Source organism: Ovis canadensis, chromosome 7 (genome assembly GCF_042477335.2).
Source record: "Ovis canadensis isolate MfBH-ARS-UI-01 breed Bighorn chromosome 7, ARS-UI_OviCan_v2, whole genome shotgun sequence".
Classification (NCBI taxonomy): domain Eukaryota; kingdom Metazoa; phylum Chordata; class Mammalia; order Artiodactyla; family Bovidae; genus Ovis; species Ovis canadensis.
Window position 1 is genome coordinate 36,246,571 of NC_091251.1, and position 22,396 is coordinate 36,268,966.

At 39.8% G+C, this 22,396-nt stretch overlaps 2 protein-coding genes across 2 annotated transcripts in view; one reads left to right on the top strand and one right to left on the bottom strand.

The window, feature by feature from the left end:
- On the bottom strand, positions 1-14,723 carry TOX4 (TOX high mobility group box family member 4). The gene is made up of 9 exons (XM_069597751.1): positions 14,196-14,723; positions 13,929-13,997; positions 6,832-7,074; positions 5,700-5,960; positions 5,126-5,356; positions 3,476-3,556; positions 2,349-3,092; positions 1,173-1,336; positions 1-524 (listed from the first exon to the last, which is right to left on the bottom strand). The coding sequence occupies exons 1-9, from the start codon at positions 14,199-14,201 to the stop codon at positions 464-466; spliced, it is 1,860 nt and encodes a 619-aa protein (XP_069453852.1). The 5' UTR covers positions 14,202-14,723; the 3' UTR covers positions 1-463.
- RAB2B (RAB2B, member RAS oncogene family) overlaps positions 13,992-22,396 on the top strand; it is a 14,722-nt gene continuing 6,317 nt past the window's right edge. Inside the window, exons 1-5 of the mRNA XM_069597753.1 lie at positions 13,992-14,655; positions 14,876-14,947; positions 17,362-17,429; positions 21,165-21,247; positions 21,459-21,551. Coding sequence (XP_069453854.1) covers positions 14,610-14,655; positions 14,876-14,947; positions 17,362-17,429; positions 21,165-21,247; positions 21,459-21,551 — 362 coding nt within the window. The 5' untranslated portion in view covers positions 13,992-14,609. The remainder of the gene's footprint in view (positions 14,656-14,875; positions 14,948-17,361; positions 17,430-21,164; positions 21,248-21,458; positions 21,552-22,396) is intronic.

Consider the following 22,396-nt stretch of genomic DNA (forward strand, 5'->3'; position numbering starts at 1 on the left):
TAGTTCTCTAAGAGGTAACCTTTAATGCAACCTTTTAGCCCCTTTAGAAGGGATGCACACAGTGATGTTTTTTTCCTAGACTCAAAGCTGAGTACTCTATCATTTTAATAATCTTTTAGGTAAATCCTACGACAATTATACCAACAAGTTTCCTCAAACAATCCCCCACCCATCCATCACCCCTATGTTCTACTTGTTTATATTCCCTTCACCCTTTCCTGTTATTATCACTGATATATCTGCTTGTACTTGAAAGTAAAAAGCAATTCCAGATTGCAGCAAACCCAGTGGCCCTGCTCCATAGCTCTGTAGAAGAGCGACAGAAGGGGAGAAAGGTGAAAGACATAAAGGATCATCATGGGTTGAGATCAGGCACTACCAGAAGCCTCGCTTGTCTTTTTAAAATAGGCTCGGTGGACATGTTCCCATCAGTAAGTCTTCACTGGCTTGGAGAACAGATGTACTATTTCACAAACACCACTGTGTTTGAGTTTCTAGAGGCTACCCAGGCCAAGAAGACATCCCTAAGAAAGAAAAAGATACACACAAACTTAGAATTACAGCCTAGGTATGTTTTTTTAAAACTCAGTCTTAAACAAATAGGTTGATAGATATCACCTAAATAGGAATATAAGGGCAATAGGCCTAGAAGTCAGAAGTATAGGCAATCCTAATTTAAAGGATTTCAGATAGGAAATACCAATGCCTTATTTCATGAATGTAGGTCAGTCTCAGGAAAACTGGGGAAATGGGCAGAATCTTCAGAACTTCTTCCCTTTGCCCTATACTTAGCATTTTATTGTGCTACTTAACCACCTATCCATCCTCAAATTCTAATTCATTACCTAAGTGGTCTGGTTTGCACTAAGGAGATAAACTATACTGATATTCATAGACACCAACAGCTTGATGTGTCATAGTTTCAAAATGAACACGTAGAGCTAACATGGTAACTGAAAAGTGTGAACTGCTAATTATGTCATCTTTGTCTATATGGCAAATGTAAGCTCTTTTTAAGGAGGGAAACTTTTCTAGTAGCTTCTGTAATCAGACATACATAGCAACCTATTCTACCTAAGGTAAGGTGATACTGATTATATGCTCAGATACCATGTTATTCCAACAGTTAATTTAGCCATACATTAATTATAAGAAGGGAACTGTAAGCTCACCTGCAGTGCTTCACCACGCACTCATTACTGCAGTACTCATTGTCCCAGTCCTTACTCACAACGGGAGGGTTTTCACAGCCAGACCTCACACATCGAGGCTGGGGTGAAAGTGTCACGGGAGACCCAGTCACCAATTCAACATCCATTTGAGAAGGAGATTCAACCTATGAGAGGAAGAGAGCATCAAGATGGACTAGATTTCTACCTAGCCAGCCAGCCAGCTAGTCAAATTAACTCTGTGATCCAGTGGAGCAACACATGTTACAGTCCCTCACAGGTAGGGGTAAAGTTCCAAAGAAACGTGAATTCTTGATCTCACTCCAAATCCAGCTTTAGAATTTTGTCATCCAGACTGACATGATGCTTCCCATCAGGGGAATGCTGGTCATAATGGTAGTGTTTAATCTTAACCTATCACTAACTTTATTCTACACTTAAATAATATTCCTCTGAAAATATCAATTCAAAAGTAGAATGTGAATAGAGGTTGGGTCACTAAGATCAGAGGGACTAAGAGAAGATAAACTTTCAAGATCCATAGTTCCTGATTTTGCAGGGTGGGTCCCCCCCCCCCAAAATAATTGTTTCTCATGTTGATGTATGGCAGAAACCAACACAGTATTGTAAAGCAGTTCTCCTCCAATTAAAAAAAATATGGCCCACATCAAAAAAACATTGTTTCATTAGTTACGAAGCTAACATCACAAATATACTAAATTTCAAGTTAAAACCAGGGTAAATTGGCATCTGTCTCTTTGGAAAGACTCATCGATACAAACTAACTGAATTTTTTTACCTATATCCCCTACCCATCCCTTTACTTAAAACATAAGCCAAGCAGTCAAGGTTTGGGAGAAATGGAAGAATTTGTCTCTCAAGCTTTGGATCCTGGGGTAGACACTTGAAAAGTAACTATGCTTAGGCTGTATCTTTACTTGAACTACTGTATTATTTCTGCTGAGTTAAGGAGTAATCTAGGGCAGGAGGCCCTCTTCATGTTTCTTCTCAAGAACACTACAGAGTATCTCCGGTGGGATAATTCAGTTGTAAGCAAACGTTCTCTATAGGATATTTTGTATCCTCGTCAGGCATTAAATGCTACTAGCAACTCCTGCTTTTATTGTATCAACCAAAATGCTTTCACTGGTCTAGAGCAAATACCTGAAACAGTCTCACCTCAGACACTACATCTGTGATCATTTCACAGATTGTCTCAGGAGTGGTCTCCTCCACTGTGTGGGTCTCAGGGCTGTTGTTCACAGGCTGCTCTGGACTACTTTCTACAGGTGGTGGAACTAAGGTAGTCTGCATTTTCAGAGTGGGTGGAGGCACAATCTTGACTTGCAGTGGAGGTGGCTGTTGCTGTAGGTTGATTCGAAATTTCTGAGGTGGAGGCTGTTGCATGGCCTGGAGTGGGGGAGGCTGTTGGAGAATGGTTACTTGCTGCTGAGTTGGGGGTTGAGGCATCTGCTGTAGTGGAGGGGGCTGTAGTCGTGGTGGAGGTAGTTGCATAGAAGCTGCTGCTGCTGCTGCTGCCTGCAACACCGATCGAGTGACAATCTGGGCTTGTTGACTGGGCTGGATAGTAGCTGTACTGGTTTGGCCAAGTTGGAGACCCCGAGAGGTCACCACTGTGGCTGGGATAACAGTAACCATCCCTCCTTGAGACATAGTAATAGAAGAGGGCAACATCTGTTTGGTAATAATCAACTTGGTAATATTGGGCTGACCTCCAGCCCCAGAAGATGCCTGGTTTGCCACATAGGATGAAAGAGTGGAATTGACAACAATGGAAGGAGACAGGGCAGGGGGCTCTGTTGAGGCTGGTGCTGGAGACGCTGGGTCAGCAGCAGCCACAGGAGGTGGAGAAGGAGTCTGTGATGGTGGCGCTGGGTCCATGTCCACAGTTTCCACAGTGGCCTAAAAGAAGATGAAAAAAAAAAATCAGGCGATTTATCCTCTTCCCCAGGGTATGTTCACCCTAACCACCTTCCAAGAAAAAAATACAGATGGGGTGGGGGTCAGGGGGTGAACGTGGTGGGTAAAGAAAGAAAGAAAAATGGGCAGCCATGTGTGCTACTTGGCTAAAGTAAACAATGAGAATATCAAACTCAAAGACAGACTGTTCGGAGAGTATTATGATGGAAACAAATGGGAAACTTGCTATATACTTTTAAGCTCTAATACTACATAGTATTAGTAGATTCCACAGATTTTTGGTGGTATTTACTTCTTATAAATGCTAATAAGCAGCTCAAAAATTTGTTTATGGTTTAAATATACATCTATCCCAGTCCTCTTACCTGACACTCCTGATTGTCTTTATAAGCAGCCAGAGCCTTCAGATACTCTTTCTTGGCAGCTTCAGTTTTCCTCTTATATACCTGCATGAAAGAGGCTGCTTAAAAAGTCCACATACTCATAGAAAAGACTAATAATCCTGTATTATTCATCAATGAAAGACAATTCATCTTAGTGTAAATATTGACAACCCTTCTTCGGTGAATACACTTCTGAAAACTAGTACTCAAGACAGCCTCCATGGCAGACTTGTATATGAAAGCCAGCCGATCAAGAGTAGGCTTGCAGAATAACTACACTTCTGAAGCTAATAGCAACCACTGCCCACACTTCTGTAACCAACACAAATCCTGACCCCCTAACTACATGATAAATCAGTAGTCTGCTTAGTCTGGGATCATGTCTACCCAGTCAGTATACTCTCCCTCTTAAGGAATGTGATAAACTGTAACGATGGCCACAATTCTTCCTGTTCTGTGTACCTAGTCTTCCATTAACAAATGAAACCTATTTCCCTTTCCTTTGAATTTGGGCTAGCTCTGTGAGTTGCTTTAACCATTAGAATGTGGCTGAATTAAGAATTTGGGGGCACCTGTTTTTGTTCTCTTGGAACACTGCTCTAAGCCTGCCAGTGTAAAGAAGTCAGTCTAGCCTATCTGGAGGATGAGAGACCATGCGAAAGAGAACCAAGGCGTTTAAGCCAACAGGTAGCACCAACTGCCAGAGATGGTAGCAAGGTCATCTTGAGCAGCCATATCAGGCTGTTGTTTATGAGTACAACTGCAGGAATAAACCCAGGTAAGAACACCAGGAAAACCACCTAACCAATTTACAGAATCATAATAAATAATAAATTACTTCTGTCTTAAGCTACTAAATTTGTGGTGGTTTACTGAGCAACACATAACTGATATAAATTACCTGTAATATATTCAGTTTTTGTTTTAATGATTAAGTAGCAGACTTACTTTGATATAACACCTGTTGAGGCTAGGGTAATGATAATTACATTCATCTTTCATTTCAATTGTATATTTATGTAGTAACACAATTTTCATCTGTTTAATTCAGGTTAAATTTAGGGAGGTTAACTATAGTTCTCAAGTTTATATGAGGCCAATGAAAAACTCCAAACTTGGCTGTGGATTCAGTGTTTTTTATAATAATTTTTATGTAGATATTTTGGATTCAGGGTATGGCTGCAATTTTTAAGACTGCTGCTAAGTCACTTCAGTCGTGTCTGACTCTGTGCAACCCCATAGACAGCAGCCCACCAGGCTCCTCCGTCCCTTGGATTCTCCAGGCAAGAACACTGGAGTGGGTTGCCATTTGCTTCTGCAATGCATGAAAGTGAAGTTTTAAGACAGATGATCTTGAATCCCATTAACAAAGAGTTGGTATTAAATAACATCTGAGAAAGTTAAAGCTTAGGTTTAATCCCCTTGCCTTTTTTTTTTTAACCAATTTTTAAAAAGTTATTTTGCTGCACCAGGTCTTAGTAGCGGCATGTGGGGCCTAGTTCCCTGACCAGGGATTGAACCTGGGTCCACTGCATCTGAAGCGTGGAGTCTTAGCCACTGGACCAGCATGGAAGTCCCTATCCCCCTTATTCTTAAGAACTTCTATAACATTGTTCCTCGTTATTTGCTCACCTGTTTTTGCTCTTCTCCAAGACTGTCCCACATAGAAGCAACAATTTTTGAAACCTCTCCAAAAGTGGCATTGGGATTCTGTCCCTTGATGGCAGCCTGTGTGTCACGAAAGAATAAAGCATATGCTGAAACTGGTTTTTGAGGTTCATTAGGATCTTTCTTTTTTCTCTTCTTTGGAGCCTTCTGCTTTTTCCCTGCTTCCACCACAACTGTCTTCTGGCTGGGAGGTTGCTGTGAGGAGAAAAGAGACAGAATTATGAGGGAAGTATCACATCTGGAGAACTGACAGAAAAGGACTTTTAGATGGGGTAAACTAGTCATATGAATGGAATTTTCAGAAATGCTAAATAAAAACAGAGGCAAGAAGATTAAGGCTTTAGTAAAGTATGTGAAGACTGATAAGTATGGGGGTTGGAAAAAGCATTATAAACTGTAATAGAGGCAGGACCCCATAACCAGAAAAGAGCAGAGAAGATGGCAGGGCAGTAGGAGAGAAAACTTAGTTGGATCTATATGTCAAGGGTTTTATCCCAGTGTAACATGGCAGATTTGATTTTGGCAGAGAATGCCTTACCCTCCGGAATTCCTCAACACCATCCTCATGAAGTGAACCTGTAGGTGAAGGGGTGGTTGAAAGACGATCCTCAGGTGACTGGGCAGGTGGCAGGATGGTGCCACCCCCTAAGCTCAGACCAAGTTGAGAACTCAGTTCTGACTGATCAATGGTGGTCAACTGGCTATGCCCCATCAAGCCAGATGTCATGTCTGTCATTGGTACATCAATTGTAACCGGTGGGTTGGCACTATACTGAGTTCCTATAGAATGATCCAAGTCCTGAGAGAAGCAGAAGGACAAATTAAACAGTAAATATAAAAAACACCACCTTTCCCGTCCCTGCACCTGAATTCAGGACAGTTTATAAACCCTCTGCTTACCCAGAATGCATCATCATTTAAACTAACATCAAATAATTTATCTACATATAAAACATACTAAGCTTTTTAATAAGTAGAGAAATTATAGGTTGTGTACTAAGTCACTTATTTGTACTTAAAGGCCTATTCCAAAATAACTAAAAACAGCCAAAGAAGTCTTAATTTGGGGCAAGTTCAGAGCAAGTAAATCATTCAGTAATCTGGAGATAGTGATGACACACAGGGGAAAGAAAAACTTTATCCCTGTACCCTCTTAAATAATGACTGGGTAAAGTTCGATGCACAGGCAAATCAGAGTAAAGCCAATGTTAGAAGAGATGTCTGGCATCAAGTGTAGTGTGTGTCGACGTGCTGATGAGATGTGCTAGAAGCCCAATACACTGAAACACATATTAATCCTCTTAATCCACTCATGGTTCAGACAGGTTTTGAATACACCCCTCAACATACCAACAATCATACTCATTTGAACTGTAGAATGTGAAAGCCATAATGTAATGGGGAAAAAACTTTTCTTTCAAAAATCCAATAAATAATTTTCATTTCAGGGTTAACACTGGACATTTTACAGTTTTAAAACATGTTTAAAAAAAATTGATTCAAATGATAAATCTCACTTATTCAAGGGAAGTGAGGTCTTTATTAGCCTTTAGTCAGAAGAATGAAAAGTAATACCCAAGGGAATTAAGTAAGGCATACAGAGTCACTTGTATCTCCCCTAACACCATGCCCATGAGGTTGGGTAAGCCTGATAATGTCTTGCCCCTTACCATGGTCAAGCCCCCACTCAGGAGCCCCCCGCCCTGCTCCATCAAGCCATGGGTCATGCCCACAGGCATGTCCAACGTCTGGACCCCATACTGGGCTGAAAAGCTGCCATCCTGAGAGGAGGAAGGGTCTGCCAGGTCATCAAAGTGGCCAACCACATCTGAGACAGCCAATGAGGGATCAGAATCCAAGGAGATAGGTGGGATTTCAAATTCCTCATCACCCAGGCTTGGTGTGTGGAACGTCTGTAGGGAGGGAAAAAAGGAAAAAGATTTAGTGGAAAGAGGAGGAGTTGCATACTGCTAGAAGAACGTGCCTGAGTACTAGACATTCTTAGTGTACTTCTTTTCAGCCTGGATCCCATTTTTGTTATCAATATCTTAGGACTTATTTAATTTTAAAAATAAGTCTCTTCTTCCTCATATCTTTGGCCGTATGTCATGTACAAAGCTGCCAATATCAAAATCACAGTTTTCAATTCACGTATCTCTTTTCTGCCTTTATCATCTTGGTTGTACTAAACTATTTTGCCTGTTGGTCTAATGAATGATTCTTTCAGCACCATTAATAATGACTCAACCTTTATAACCTATTTTGTTATGATGCTTAAAATCTGTCTGAAGATTCTAGGATACAGCAATTATTTCATAATTACTACACCTGAACTGTTAGACCACAGAAATTCACTGTCAACCAGACAATCAGACTTTGTTGTTTTAGGGTCCTCTGAAGCAAATCCTAAAAGGAACTGTCACGGGGACCTTATGCACTTCTAAAATATATGCACTTGAGAGTTTCCTACCTCTTTTCTGTTTTAGAAATCATGATTTGTACAAAATTCCTATATGTACAGGATTTTCAGAAAACCCAACAATGCCAACCAAAATAAGGATAACAGTGAGGAGAAAAACCTTCATAAGAGATATAGCCAGAGGGCAAACTGGTTCTCTAAGAGTTCCCGAACACATTCCTGTCTTGCTCTGAACGAGCCTTTCTGCAAAAGAGGAAGAAAACGATTACTCCAGCTGGAAGACCCAATCACTTCCTCTGAATCCAACTACAATAATAATATAGTCTTTCTACTCAGTAGTAAAGAACCTGCCTGCTAATGCAGGAGACACAGGAGACTCAGGTTCGATTTCTGGGTTGGGAAGATCCCCCAGAGAAGGAAATGGCAACTCACTCCAGTGTTCTTGCCTGGCAAGTCCCAGGCAGAGGAGCCTGGCGGGCTACAGTCCATGGGTCACAAGTAGTCAGAACTGAGTGAGCGTGCAGGCATGCACTCTGAATGAGGCCACCATTCATGGAGGTAACAGATCAATGTCTCATTCAAAATACATTAAATGCTATGGTTTCTTTTGACACTAAAAAACTAAAAATGGCAGCATCTGCAGCAACAGAGCATTAGTAACAACAGCAATAGAGCATTAAAAGCAAGAGACTTTTGTGTCACAGAGATCTGGGTTCAAGTCCCTTCTCTGCCACTTACTATATGACCTCAAATGGGTTTTCCTCATTTATAAAATCAGACTTGTAATCTCCTTATATGGTCATTAGGAGAACTAATGGGATTTACTACAGAAAGGTTTGTCACATGGCCCTGATATATATATACTTACTTAGTGATAACATTAATATCCTAATTGTTAGCTTGTTACCTACCCCAACCAATTATCACAGATTGTTGGAATTTTAGAAACTTTAAATTTTATCAATTTGTCATATGGCACAATAAATATTAACTGATTCAGATGAAATTCAGTAGATACCCACAGGTATTTTTTTTTCTTTTTCATAATTAAGTAACGTATCTCAAGCAGGATTTTAAAAAGGCAGATGAATCAGAGATCAAATTGCTAACATCCACTGGATCACAGAAAAAGCAAGAGAATTTCAGAAAAACATCTATTTCTGCTTCACTGACTACAATAAAGCCTTTGACTGTGTGTATCACAACAAACTGTGGGAAATTCTGAAAAAGACACCACCAGACCACCTGACCTGCCTCCTGAGAAACCTGTAGGCAGGTCAAGAAGCAACAGTTAAAACTGGACATGGAACAATGGACTGGTTCCAAATTGGGAAAGGAGTACGTCAAGGCTGTATATTGTCACTCTGCTTATTTAACTTATATGCAGAGTATATCATGCAAAATGCCGGGCTGGATGAAGCATAAGCTGGAAACAAGATTGCTGAGAGAAATATCAATAACCTCAGATATTCAGAAGACACTACCCTTATGGCAGAAAGTGAAGAGGAACTAAAGAGCCTCTCAATGAACATGAAAGACGAGAGAGAAAAAGCTGGCTTAAAACTCAACATTCAAATAACAAAGATCATGGCATCTAGTCCCATCACTTCATGGCAAATGGATGGGGAAACAATGGGAACAGTGACAGACTTTATTTTCTTGGGCTCCTGAATCACTGCAGATGGTGACTGCAGCCATGAAATTAAAAGAAGCTTGCTCCTTGCAAGAAAAGCTATGACCAACCTAGACAGCATATTAAAAAGCAGAGACATCACTTTGCTGACAAAGGTCCATCTAGTCAAAGTTACGGTTTTTCCTGTAGTCATGTATGGATGTGAAAGTTGGACCATAAAGAAGGCTAAGCACCAACAAGTTGATGCTTTTGAACTGTGGTGTTGGAGAAGACTCTTGAGAGTCTCTTGGACTCCTAGGAGATCAAACCAGTCAATTCTAAAGGAAATCAATCCTGAATATTCATTGCAAGGACTGATGCTGAAGCTAAAGCTTCAATACTTTGACCACCTGATGCGAAAAGCCGACTCACTGGAAAAAAACCCTGATGGTGGGAAAGATTGAAGGCACAAGGAGAAGGGGATGACAGAGGATGAGATGGTTGAATGGCATCAACGACTCAGTGGACATGAGTTAGAGCAAGCTCCAGGAGATGGTGAAGGAAAGGGAAACCTGGCATGCTGCAGTCCACGGGGTCACAAAAAGTGGACACAACTGAGCAACTGAACAATAACAACATTCTTTAAGAATTCCTCAAGGTATTTCCAGACCTACAAAGGATCTCACCAATATCACCATTTTTAATTTTGATAGAATATTTCCAACTATTAAAACTAGGGAGAGAGTATGTCTGTGAAATTTCTCTGAAATCACACTGGAAAACAGAAAAAAAGTTTCCTAGAAGACAAAAAGACATGTATATTGCTTCATTTCTGTATTTTCCTCTTCCAAGAGCCTTACTATTTAGCATGGTAAACATTTGCGATATTAACACGAGGGGAGCATAAAGAGCACAGGAGCATACAATTGAGGAAAAACTAGAACGCTCCCTAAGAACTGAACTTTCCTCAGTACACAAATCATAATTTTTCTTATTATGTGGAAGTTCTTAACTTCAGTCCATGACTCTGAGATTTCAGTTCAAGTTCATGTGAGCTTTTTTCAGGAAAAACAGTACAAAGATTTTTACCAAATTCTGATGTAAACAAACAAAAGTTACAGTGACAGGAAGGATCCGGAGAAACATTTATTGTATTAGATCAACAGTTGTAAAATAGTAGTTTACAATTTTTTAAGAAGATACAGGTTGCTTTGGTAAAGCAAATAAAAAAAGTAACTCTGCTGATATGAAAATGATACTATTTGTTAATGAGAACTGAAAAAAGAATAAAAATTCATAGAAAAGACCAGTGTTCTACAAAGGACTAGCCTTCATAAACCATCCAGAGTATTCTCATGAGCTACACTAAACACCAAGGAAGCAGAGATTTCACTGTATCGAATTAACAAGGCATTCTTTCTATGTACCACCTACTGGAATGGAAACAGCTTTGTTATTCTGCATCTATGGCTTTACTCCTGTTTTGTTTTTTGTTACGTTGTTTCTTCCTTTAAAAAGGAAGAGTAAAATAACTGCAATGATCAAGAATACAGAAGGGGAAACCACGTGTTAGAATAGAGATCTACTCTAAAGCTTCTACTACCACAAGCTATTGGTAAGATTATTAGATAATGAACATCTAAAGATCTTTTATTTCAGTGGATTCACTATATAACTAAATCATAAACTCTAGCTTGCCAAATATAAAAAGATAAAACTGTAGCAAATATTAAAGTAAAACTAAATGACGTGGACACAGAAAGAGGAAAAAGAAACATGATTCTTCTCCCTTTTCAACTCAACTTTCATTTCCTTCTGTTAAATTCCTGGGGCTTTATGAAGAAGAAAGCAGTTTGGGAATTATAGTTTATAAGCAAGGATTATAAAGGTTTAGCTATTAGAGAACTAAAAAAATTTTAAATACCATTTTTCCTACCTTTTCACATTCCTCCATACCAAAACACACAATCTAGTATTTAAGTAATTTCTTGTGTAGATTATTCATCTTAAGGAAAAGTTCTTTTAATCAAACACTGATTTATTCAACAATACATTGGTCCTATGGATTATTAAAATAGTTTAATTGTTCTTAAAAATTGATACAGTAATGAAAATTTAACTATTCAGCCTGAAATCATTAACTGGTTCTAATGATTACTTAGAAAATTAGGAAAATTAAGGATAGGTTATCTTTATGACTGGGGCTTCCCAGATGGCGCTAGTGTAAAGAACCTGCCTGTCAATGTAGGGGATGCAAGAGAGGTCAGTTTGATCCCTGGATCAGGAAGATCTCCTAGAGAAGGGAATGGCAACTCATTCTAGTATTCTTGCCTGGAGAATCCCATGGACAGAGGAGACAAAGAATGGGACAGGACTGAAGCGACTTAACATGCAAGCATGCATCTTTATGACTAATTTCCCCAGAGTGCTCAAAGTACAATATCATTATTTAAGTGCCAACCTAAACAAGATAAACAGAAAGATTAAACTCCCTTCAGACTATAGAGCTCTCCTAGCTCAAACAATGCTATTATAAATGCTGAGCCTGCCTCTCTGGACACTTAATCTTTAAAAATTATTATTTCTTATTTTATTGAGGTATAAGTAATGTAAAGCACACAAATTTTAAGTATATAGCTCAATGAATTTTTACATACCTTAACACCCAATTATCTACTGCCCAGATAAAGATACAGAACATTTCCATCACTCTAAAAAATCTTCTCATGCTCCTCTCTAGTCAGTACTCCCTCCCTTCCACAGTGGGTACCACTATTCTGATTTCTGTCAGCATAGTTTAGTGCTGTCTATTCTTCATCTTAATTTAAAAATAAACCCATAGAGTGTCTACTCTTTTTTATTTGGCTTCTTTTATCCAATAGTATATTTTTGAGATCACTCAGGTTGCATTAGTAGTTCATTATTTTTTATTGCTGTGTAGTATTCCCTTTAACAAACCTATCAGTTTATAGACATTTGTTTCCACTGTTTAGCTATATAAATCAAGTTTCTGTGGACATACATGTTTTTGTTTAGTATATGCATTCATTTCTCTTATGTATACATCAAGGAGTGGAATTACCAGGTCACAGGATAACTATATTTCATGTGTCGTAGATACTACTAGTTTTCCAAAGAGGCTGAATCGATTTACAGTCTCACCAGCAATGATTAAGAGTTATCTACATGCTTATTAACTCCTGGAATGATCAGTTTTTTAAATTTTCACCATTATGATGGGTATAAAATGGTACCTCATTGTTAATTGGCATTTCCCTGATAAGTGATGATGATACTTTTTCATATGCCTAGTGACAATTTGGATACCCTCTCTTCTGATATGCAAGTTTAAATCTTTTGTCCATTTAAAAATTGGATTCTTTATTTCACTCTGCAGAAGTACCTGAATATACTCTGAATCTGAGCCAGATATATGTAATAAAATATCTTCTCCCAGTCTGTGAAGTGCCTATTTAATTTCTTAATGATGTCTACTGATGAAAAGTTCTTAAATTTTGGAAATTCCCTGTTGCTCTAGTGGTCAGGACTTGGCACTCTCAACTGTTTGGGCCTGGGTTCAGTCCCTGGTTGGGGAACTACAACCTGGAGAGCTGCACAGCATGGCCAAAAAAAAAAAAACAAACCCAAAACACTTTATATTTCAAAGAAGTCGAATTTTTTCAACTTTTTTATGATAAGTTATTTTTGTGGACATTTCTTTTCCTTGCAAGAAACTCTATTAAGGTTTGTTACAGGATAAGCTCATGAATGCATGCCAAGTCGCTTCAGTCGTGTCCAACTCTTTGCGACCCTATGGATAAGTTCATTCAACAGCAATTGAGAATTCTTGATACAAAAAAAGTGATAAAATGGTTTATGCCAAGTTTGAAAACAATTAAAAATTCTCAAAAGACAGAAAGTTCAAAATTTCCGTTTCTCAAAGACTGAATTTATTTTTGTTCCACCCTTTTCTTTTGCCTTGTCTAAACAAATCATACATATTTATGACAACATTTCAATTAAACCTTTCCCAAGAACACTAAAGGACATCACCATGATCATTACTTCCACTTCACAACATCGTAATAAACTATTATTACAATCCTTTGACAGCTAGGGAAACTGACACATAAGGGTGAAGTAACCTACCCAAACTCTGAGGCACTGGCAAACAGAAACGCGTGCTCTACTCAACTCCATGTTTTCTCGCAAATATTCCCTTTCATTCTCTCACTAGCACAACAAGCTAACACTCTGTAAGTAAACATAACCATTAACTTTTCAAAAAATTGCTAGGTAGGAAGTTTCAACGAAACACATACCCCTTCAATAGAGTACGGTTTAAGAATGAACACATTCCACAGTTGACGTGTTAGGTAAACTCCTGCCCCTTCCCAAATTTCTTTGGCTGAAACATTCTCTCCCTCCTGCGATCTCCCATTATTGTACTTGTTTCTCCTCCACGAAAGGAGACAATTTCATTCTATACTCCAATACAGAATCGCTCTAAAATAGGTTCGCTTTTTCCAGAGTCCTGCTTTTCTGATGACAGCAGCTTTCCTAGCCTTCCGCGTAGTCCTCATAGGCTCTGAAGGCAGCTGCCACTTTTCTCCAGATATCGATCTCAGCCTCCGGTTCCCAACCCCCGGGCCCTGGCGTCCGCGCTCTCCTCCCCATCATCCTACCCCACCGCTGCCTCCCACCCTCTCCGCGCAGCGTCGGCAACTCATGCTCACCTCGGCCCCTGACAGGAAGGGGTGCGAGGGCCCTGTGATCGTCAGGTAATTGTCATTTCCTCCGGGAAACTGGAAACCAAAAGAAAGCCGCGGGGATAAGTTAGGGGAAGCAGAGAGTTAGATCGGAGCGACGTTTTCTGACCCAGACATTATGACAACACCCCCCAAACCCCGCTCTCTCTCCCCTCCCATCTGCCGCTTCCCGCTTCTGCTTCAACCCCGTCAGCCGCGCTCTCTCGCCAGGCTTCTCAACGCTCAGGAGCCTACCTCCATCTTCACACAACGGCTATCACGGTCTCAGTGAACTCATCACTCCCACCGCCCCCACACAGGACACGGAACTGCCGTCACTTCCCCAACGTCGTGCGTCGCTCTCCGCTGATTGGAAGGAGCGCCTTGGGGCTGCTGCGAGTCAGGCCCGGGAAGGCCGAGCGGACTGACAGGCTAGCTATCGCCTCCTGGAGCTTGGTGGGATAATGGCATGTAGGAGTGTTAGAGGCGTCCCCGGAGGTGGTATCTGGGTATTACCGTCGCTCCGACCGAAACGGGATTTCGAGGGAGAGCAATAGAGACGTTAACTGGGCTAGAGGGGCCGGAGGTCGATAGATTGAGCGGCTAGAGAGGCCGGAGGTAAGTGGCTGTAGAAGTCGGGCGGACCCGGAATCCAGAGGAAAAGGGACCATGACTTATGCTTATCTCTTCAAGTACATCATCATCGGAGACACAGGTAACCCGCGGGCGACAATCCTCAAGCTGGGGCGGAGATCCGAAACACCCAAGTCGGGGCTTGGGGGCGGGGCTCATTTAGTGGGCTGGGCGATTAAGTGAAGCGGGGGGCGGGGCGGGCCGCCGGGGGCGGGGCTCGGGGCTCCCCTTCCCCAGTCCTGGACGCCCCGACGCTGGTCTGTTCTCGCTGCCTAACTCCTAACGCACGCGTCTTCTTTCAGGTGTGGGGAAGTCATGTCTCCTCCTGCAGTTTACAGACAAGCGATTCCAACCTGTCCACGACCTCACAATAGGTAAGCGCATATACCTCTCGTAGAATAGATTATGAAATCTGACTAAAATAGAAAGTTAGCAGCTTTAGTGTTCGAAGTAGAAAAGTTACGTCTTCCTATTTTGGGGTTAGTCCAAAGTTATGTTAAGTGAAGAATGACTAAATGCTGAGAAATGGGCAGTAGTGTAATGGGGAGTAGGTAATTGAAAGGTGACTAGATTTAGAGATGACCATGAGGTATGGATTAGTTGCCTCAGGATTTTTTTTTTTTAACAAATGTGGTTTGTATGTTTATGTAAAATCCTACGAAAACGTACTGTTAATTCAAAAACTCGCCTTACTCTGCGGTAAAGTAGTGTGAACCTCATTACTTTTTCAAAGTAATCACTACAGTATAGATTTTGTGTGTGTGTTGGAGAGGAGGAAGCAAATGGAAGAGCCATCCCAGACCTAGAATAAAAGGTACATGAAACTGGTAAGTTTTGTTTTAAAGAAAAGATATGATAATCATGAGTTTCAAGAACTCTCTGGTAAGCGTGGGAAATGTGAACATCTTCCACAAATTTGTGATATGGGACGACCTGCTGAGTTTTAACAACCCATTCCCCATAATCTCCATAACTCCAACCCAAATAAAGATTATATACATAAAACTAGCCTTCTTGCCATGCAGGTGCAGTTTCAGAGTAAAGTCCCTAGCTCCCTTTCTTACTATATTGCCACTTCCAAGTCCCACATTATGGAAATCTGAAGCTACTACTGATCCCACAGTACTTATTCAGAGCCAAATAACTAAAGTGGTTAGAAAAGGATTTAGTATCAACAGGAAAATACTTTTGTAAATGACTATTGTGTACAACCACAATGTGCTAGGTGCTAAGTGATACAGTGCTTAACAAGGCAAACATGCCTACATTGAAAGCTCCAGTGTAGGAGGTGAGGTGAGGCTGGGGGCAGATACCAATGAATAAATTACTATTGCAAAAGGGGATAAGAGGCTGCCACATCTATCAGGAAAAGCTGAAAATGGAAGCATGAGAAGGAACTAGCCAAGCGAAGGGGTTGTGGAAGGTGAGAGAAAAGTGATCAGGCCAAGAGGGAAAAACAGGTGTAAAGGCTCAGGAATAACAAAGTTCAGGCTAATCTGGAAAACTGAAAGTAATTTAATATGGCTTGACCATGGAATTTAAAGAGAAGAGTGACAAGAAGTAAGAGTAGAGAACATCTAGGGTGGGGAAGGGGAGAGATGAGTTTTGACACACCTAAAGGTAATGGGAGCAAGTGACAGGTTTCAAAGTAGCAAAATGAAGTGATCAAGTTTTCCCAGAGTCCAACATATGCCCTGTTTCTTTCTGAATTCAGTCTTCTATACCAGGATAAACAAGGCAGTTGGCTATAAAATGTGCACAAAATATGAAGATTTTTTCATAATTAGAGGAAGTTGCATAAAAGGGGACAGAAGTTGTATTTTTTAATTCTTCCCCATTGAAACTCCATTCCTCTTGTCCAGAAAGAAAACAAAATTAGTGACTTTTTTTTTTTTTAGTAACTATCATTATTCTTGATGATGCAGTCTAGAGTAGTAAGAAACAATTTTTTAAATCTGCTTATTGACTGTAAAACTTTATAGAGTTGAGAGAGATTCTGGATATATTTGTGCCTGGGGCCCCTGAATAGCAGAAGCTAGATTAGTGCTGTTACTTACCTGCAGATCAGAATTCCTGGAGTAAAGTACTGTGTAAAGATAGAAAATAGGGCAAATTGTTTGACTTACAATCAAGTATTTTTAATGTAAGTGATCTTCGATTTTTAAGTTTTGACCTGACATTACCTTGATAGAAGTTGAATGCAGGTAAACTAAAACCTTTATTCGGACTATCTGTTTCCAAACCCCTGTGAGGCATGCTGTTTTTCTGATGAACTCTTGGAATTATTGGAGATCTGAAATGTTTCATTCTTGAGAACCTATTCTTAGATAGGTGCTTTTCTAAAAAAAAAATCTAAAATTGCAAAAAGCAAGTATTTATTGTTTCATATAGAGGACTAGAGAGTGACTTTGGGAAAATATTAAGAAATATTTTCAAAAAATTTAGAAGTTTTTTAGTTACAAATTAACCATTTCTTAATCAAATTTAAGCATTAAACAATAATTCTAAAAATTCATTCACTTTTTCTATTTGATTTCTTAATTAATTTTTATCCCCATATGTGCTTTTCAGTTATATTCCTGAGGTGGTTGTCACCTGGAACACAGTTTTTAATTCTAGAAGAGAAAACTTTAAGGAGCAAAAAATTAATTGGAGCAAATAGGGAACTGTAATGGGCTTAGTAGCACCAAGTGCGGAGGATGAGTCATTAGCACAATGAGGACAAGCATGAACCTCTTGTCACCATGGTTGTTCGTGAGAATCACATTCTTTCGGTTTTCACTGACAGGTGTGGAGTTTGGGGCCCGTATGGTCAACATTGATGGAAAACAAATCAAACTGCAAATCTGGGATACGGTAAGAGAAAACAAAAATACTTTAGTCCCAAATATAACAGTAAAGGCTGATGCAGGGATAAAGGGCTATGACGGAGGAGCTAAGGATGGAGGTCAGAGTTCAGTTCAGTTCAGTCACTCAGTCATGTCCAACTCTTTGCGACGCCATGGACTGCAGCATGTCAGGCTTCCCTGTCCATCACCAATAACTGGAACCTGCTCAAACTCATGTCCATCGAGTCAGTAATGCCATCCAACCATCTCATCCTCTGTCATCCCCTTCTCCTCTTGCATCTTTCCCAGCATCAGGGTCTTTTCCAGTGAGTTAGTTCTTCGCATCAGGTGACAAAAGTATTGGAGCTTCAGCTTCAGCATCAGTCCTTGCAATGAATATTCAGGACTGATTTCCTTTAGGATGGACTGGTTGGATCTCCTTGCAGTCCAAGGGACTCTCAAGAGTCTTCTCCAACACCACAGTTCAAAAGTATTAATTCTTCAGCACTTAGCTTTCTTTATAGTCCAACTCTCACATCCATACATGACTACTGGAAAAACCAAAGCTCTGACTAGATGGACTTTTATTGGCAAAGTAATATCTCTGCTTTTTAACATGCTTTCTAGGTTGGTCATAGCTTTTCTTGCAAGGAGCAAGCGTCTTTTAATTTCATGGCTGCAGTCACCATAAGCAGTGATTTTGAAGCCCAAGAAAATAAAGTCTGTCACTGTTTCCATTGTATCCCCATCTACTTGCCATGAAATGATGGGACTGGATGCCATGATCTTAGTTTTTGAATGTTGAGTTTTAAGCCAGCTTTTTCACTGTCCTCTTTGACTTTCATCAAGAGACTCTTTAGTTCTTCGCTCTTCTGCCATCAGAATGGTGGTGTCTGCATATCTAAGGTTATTGATATTTCTCCCGGCAAACTTGATTCTAGCTTGTGCTTCATCCAGCCTGGCATTTCACATGATGTACTCTGCATATAAGTTAAATAAAATGGGAATATACAGCCTTGACATACTTCTTGCCCAAACTGGAACCAGTCCGTTGTTCCATGTCTGGTTTTAACTGTTCCTTTTTGACCTGCATACAGAAGTCAGAGGAGGTCTAGTGAAATCAAAGAGACAGGAAAGCTTTCACTTCCATCTGTCACAGTTACAAATTCTGAATACCATGTCTTTTTGTTTCAAATAATCCAAGTATATATGAGTTTGCTTTGGTAAATATATTGATTAAATAATCCCAAATTCAGGAATTTCCTAGCAGTCCAGTGGTTAGGACTTGGAGCTTTCACTGCAAGGGCAGCATAAAGGTTTGATCCCTGGTCAAGGAACTACTATCCCACAAGTCATGCAGCACGGCCAAAAAAAAAAAAAATCCAAGATTCATTTGCATCTTACTTTAGAATGCATTTTGATTCTTAAGAAATAAGCCTGTCTGATTTTGTAGAAATGGATACTTTATATATCTTGAAATTATATATAATGTGATGCTTCCATTTGGGGGAAATGAGAAAACTTAATTCTCTTTATCTCCATCTTAATTCTTTGCTGCTTCGGATTTTTTCTGTTAAACAGGAGATGGACAAAGATACCTCAGACTGATGCAGATCATCTCAAATTGAATGGCTCACTCTTTCTAGCTTTTTTTAAAAAATATTTGTTTTTATTCATTTATTTGACTGCACTGGCTCTTAGTTACAGCAGCAGGATCTTTAGTTGCAGTATGTGGGATCTAGTTCCCTGGTCAGGGATCAAACTCTGGCCCCCTGCATTGGGAGCTCAGAGTCTTAGCCACTGGACCACCAGAGAAGTCTCTTTCTAATTTATTGCCTAGCAAACTTTGGTTCAGGAAATTGATTGAGATTAAGAAGTAAAGTGATTTGATTTCAAAAATCATTTGTGATAGCACACTGAAAGTGTTTTCATTTGCAAAAGTTAAATGCTTCTATTGATTCAACCATCACACAGGCCTCCCTCAGACTTCCCTTTTAGCTCTTGGAAGGACTTGAGGAAGGAGAGGGCTTTCAATCATAGCAGAGGAGGAAAAAGTGTAAGTTAGAAGCCAACCAGGAATCAAATGCTTTAAGACATAAAGCTATTAGGGAAAAAAATAAAATTTAAGTGAGCTCTTGGAGGGAAAAAATATGTTTTAGATCTTAAAGTGTGGTTAATATTACCAACAAAGTTCTTTAGAATTACTTTTGGATTTTAATGTTCTATCAGGTATGCAATAAGATTGTTGTAGTAAGAGATTCTTGTACTGTTGGAAATGTAACCTAGAACTAGTGTACTAGAACAGTCTTCTGACCTTAAACCTGGCTTTAGATTATGTGACATAATGTTTAAGAAAACAGACTTTTTTGCTATGGAGTATTATACTAAGCTCCTACATTTAAATTATGGATTTGGTGTTTTTAGAATTTTTAACTTTTGGCCAGTTACTGAACTGACCTTTGAGCCTAATTTTTCACATTTTTGTTAATTATTAGTATCATGAATGTTATTGTTGGTATATTGTATAAAAGCTATTTATTTTCCCATGTCCAGATCTTAGTTTTCCTATCTTTAAGAACAATCTTAAAGTCTCCCATCCTAACCTTTATGTAGGGACAGAAGGATAAGCAATTTCAAGAATGTGAAAACTTTTCTGATAGAATAGAGTCAATGCCCAGGGAATTCATATTTAGATGATTTTGCTTCCTTTGATGAAACTTGTCCTCCCCAAAAACCTATTCCATCAAGAAAGCAAAAGTATCCTGTATATGGGGCATTAGTAAATTGCTCAATTATAAATAAATCTTAATATCTGGCCCCCGTTGGAAATGCAAGTAGAGAATAAACTTGAATTTGTTTTAGGACAGCGCTGTCCTGGGCCCTGGACTGCTTTCCCTAGTCATTATTCCTGTTTGCTGTGACAGGATCCCAGTAAGGGACCTCTTGGTAGTCCTGCCTTTGTGTATGTGTATGCTAAGTCACTTCAGTTGTGTCCAGCGCTTTGTGACCCTGTGGACTGTAGCCCACCAGGCTCCTCTGTCCATCGGATTCTCCAGGCAAGAATACTGGAGTGGGTTGCCATGTCCTCCTTCAGGGGATCTTCCCATTCAGGGATCAAACCCACGTCTCTAAGTCTCCTGCAGTGGCAGAAGGGTTCTTTACCATTAGCACCATCTGGGAAGCCCTGTCCTGCCTTTATCAGTCACTAAAGGTCAGTTAGTATAGTGCTTTGTATCTAATTTTCTACTTTGATCCATTGAAATGAAACTTCTATTATATAGAGCATTGGCATTCTAAGATAATTTTCTAAGACAAAGGAGTGGAAACAAAAATAGAAACAAAAAACAAAGGTGATACGTTCAACATCATATGGGACTGAAAAATACTCTGAGTTTCTAGTGTATTTCCAGTCTCTCCTAGGGGATATTGTGTGGAAATGTCTTTGTCACACTGATTATAGGGTAAATACATTCAGTAACAGGGAGCCAGGGATGCTATAAACATTCAGCAATTAAATGGACAGTCTCACAGGAAGAATTGACCCACCCAAAATACCAACTGTACTCCCACTGAAAGATACTGATTTCCCACCTGGACTTCTTCCTGGGCATTCAGGTTTTCTTTTCGCCAATTCTCTTTTCTTAATAGAAGTTCTTTTGTAAAATTAACTCCTTTGTGTTAGAGTGGCATCTGATCAAGTAACTTCTCTGCAAATAACCTGGTTTTGTTGGGATTTTTTTTTGTTGCCATGTTGATGGAAAAGGCTGGACAAGAATCCTTCCGTTCTATCACCCGTTCCTACTACAGGGGAGCAGCCGGCGCACTGCTGGTGTATGACATTACAAGGTGAGTCACACCTGCTGAGTGAGAGGGAGACTCTTTCCTCTGTTCTTAAAATCTTTTTAATCCATTGAATCTAGTAAGAATGCTAAAGAGGAATTGCCTGTTTTATATTTTTCTTTATACATAGAAGTTTCCCCCTTTTCCTGTGCATTTGGAAATGCTTTGACATTTTGAAATGGGCCTCTGACACACGTTTGAAATTTTTCTGCTGTAGGCGTGAAACCTTCAACCACCTGACCTCCTGGTTAGAGGATGCCCGGCAGCACTCTAGTTCCAACATGGTTATCATGCTGATTGGGAATAAGAGGTAAATTTTTATTTGTATAAATAACAAGTACTAGACGTCGTCTAGGTACTCTTTGGATATTGAATTATTTGGGACCTAAACTTTTTTAGTTTAGGTTCGTTAGTATCTCAATTTAAAAAAGCTTTTTTATTGCAGTAAAATATATATAACATAAAACTTACCATTTTAACCATTTTTAAGTGTACAGTTCTGTGGCATTAAGTACATTCACATTGTTATACAACCATCACCACCATTTATCTCCGGAACTTTTTTATCTTCCTCAACTGAAACTCTGTTCCCATAAACACTAATTTCACCTTCCCCATCCCGCTATTGCTGTTTAGTCACCAAGTTGTATCTCTTTTGTGACTCTGTGGACTGTGGTCCACCAGACTCCTCTGTCTGTAGGATTTCCCAGACAAGAATACCGGAGTGGGTTGCTGTCCCCTTCTCCAGGGGATCTTCCCAACCCAGGGACTGAAACCGCGTCTCCTGCATTGCGGGTGGATTCTTCACCGCTGAGCCATCAGGGAAGATCCCATCCCACTAGCCCCTAGCAGTAACCATTCTACTTTCTGTCTCTTCTGCCTACTTTAGGAAACTTACAATATTTGTCCTCTTGTTCCTGGCTTTTGTTTAGCATAACATCCTCAAGGTTTATCTATATTGTAGCGTGTGTCAGAATTTTCTTCTGTTTTAAGGTTAGATAGTAATCCATTGGATGTATTCACCACATTTTCTTTATTATCCATTGATGTACACTTTGGTTGCTTCTTACTTTTGACTGTTGTGAATAGTACTGCTGGTCAGCATGGGTGTACAGAGATCTGCTTGGGGCCCTGCTTTCAGTTCTTTAGGATATA

Excerpts from the sequence above, each read along its gene's own strand:
- TOX4 (XM_069597751.1), bottom strand. Across the intron at positions 5,357-5,699 it reads GTGTTGAGGAATTCCGGAGG|CAACCTCCCAGCCAGAAGAC; the intron begins GTAAGGCATTCT and ends TTCTCCTCACAG. Across the intron at positions 525-1,172 it reads TGCGTGGTGAAGCACTGCAG|GGATGTCTTCTTGGCCTGGG; the intron begins GTGAGCTTACAG and ends TTTCTTTCTTAG.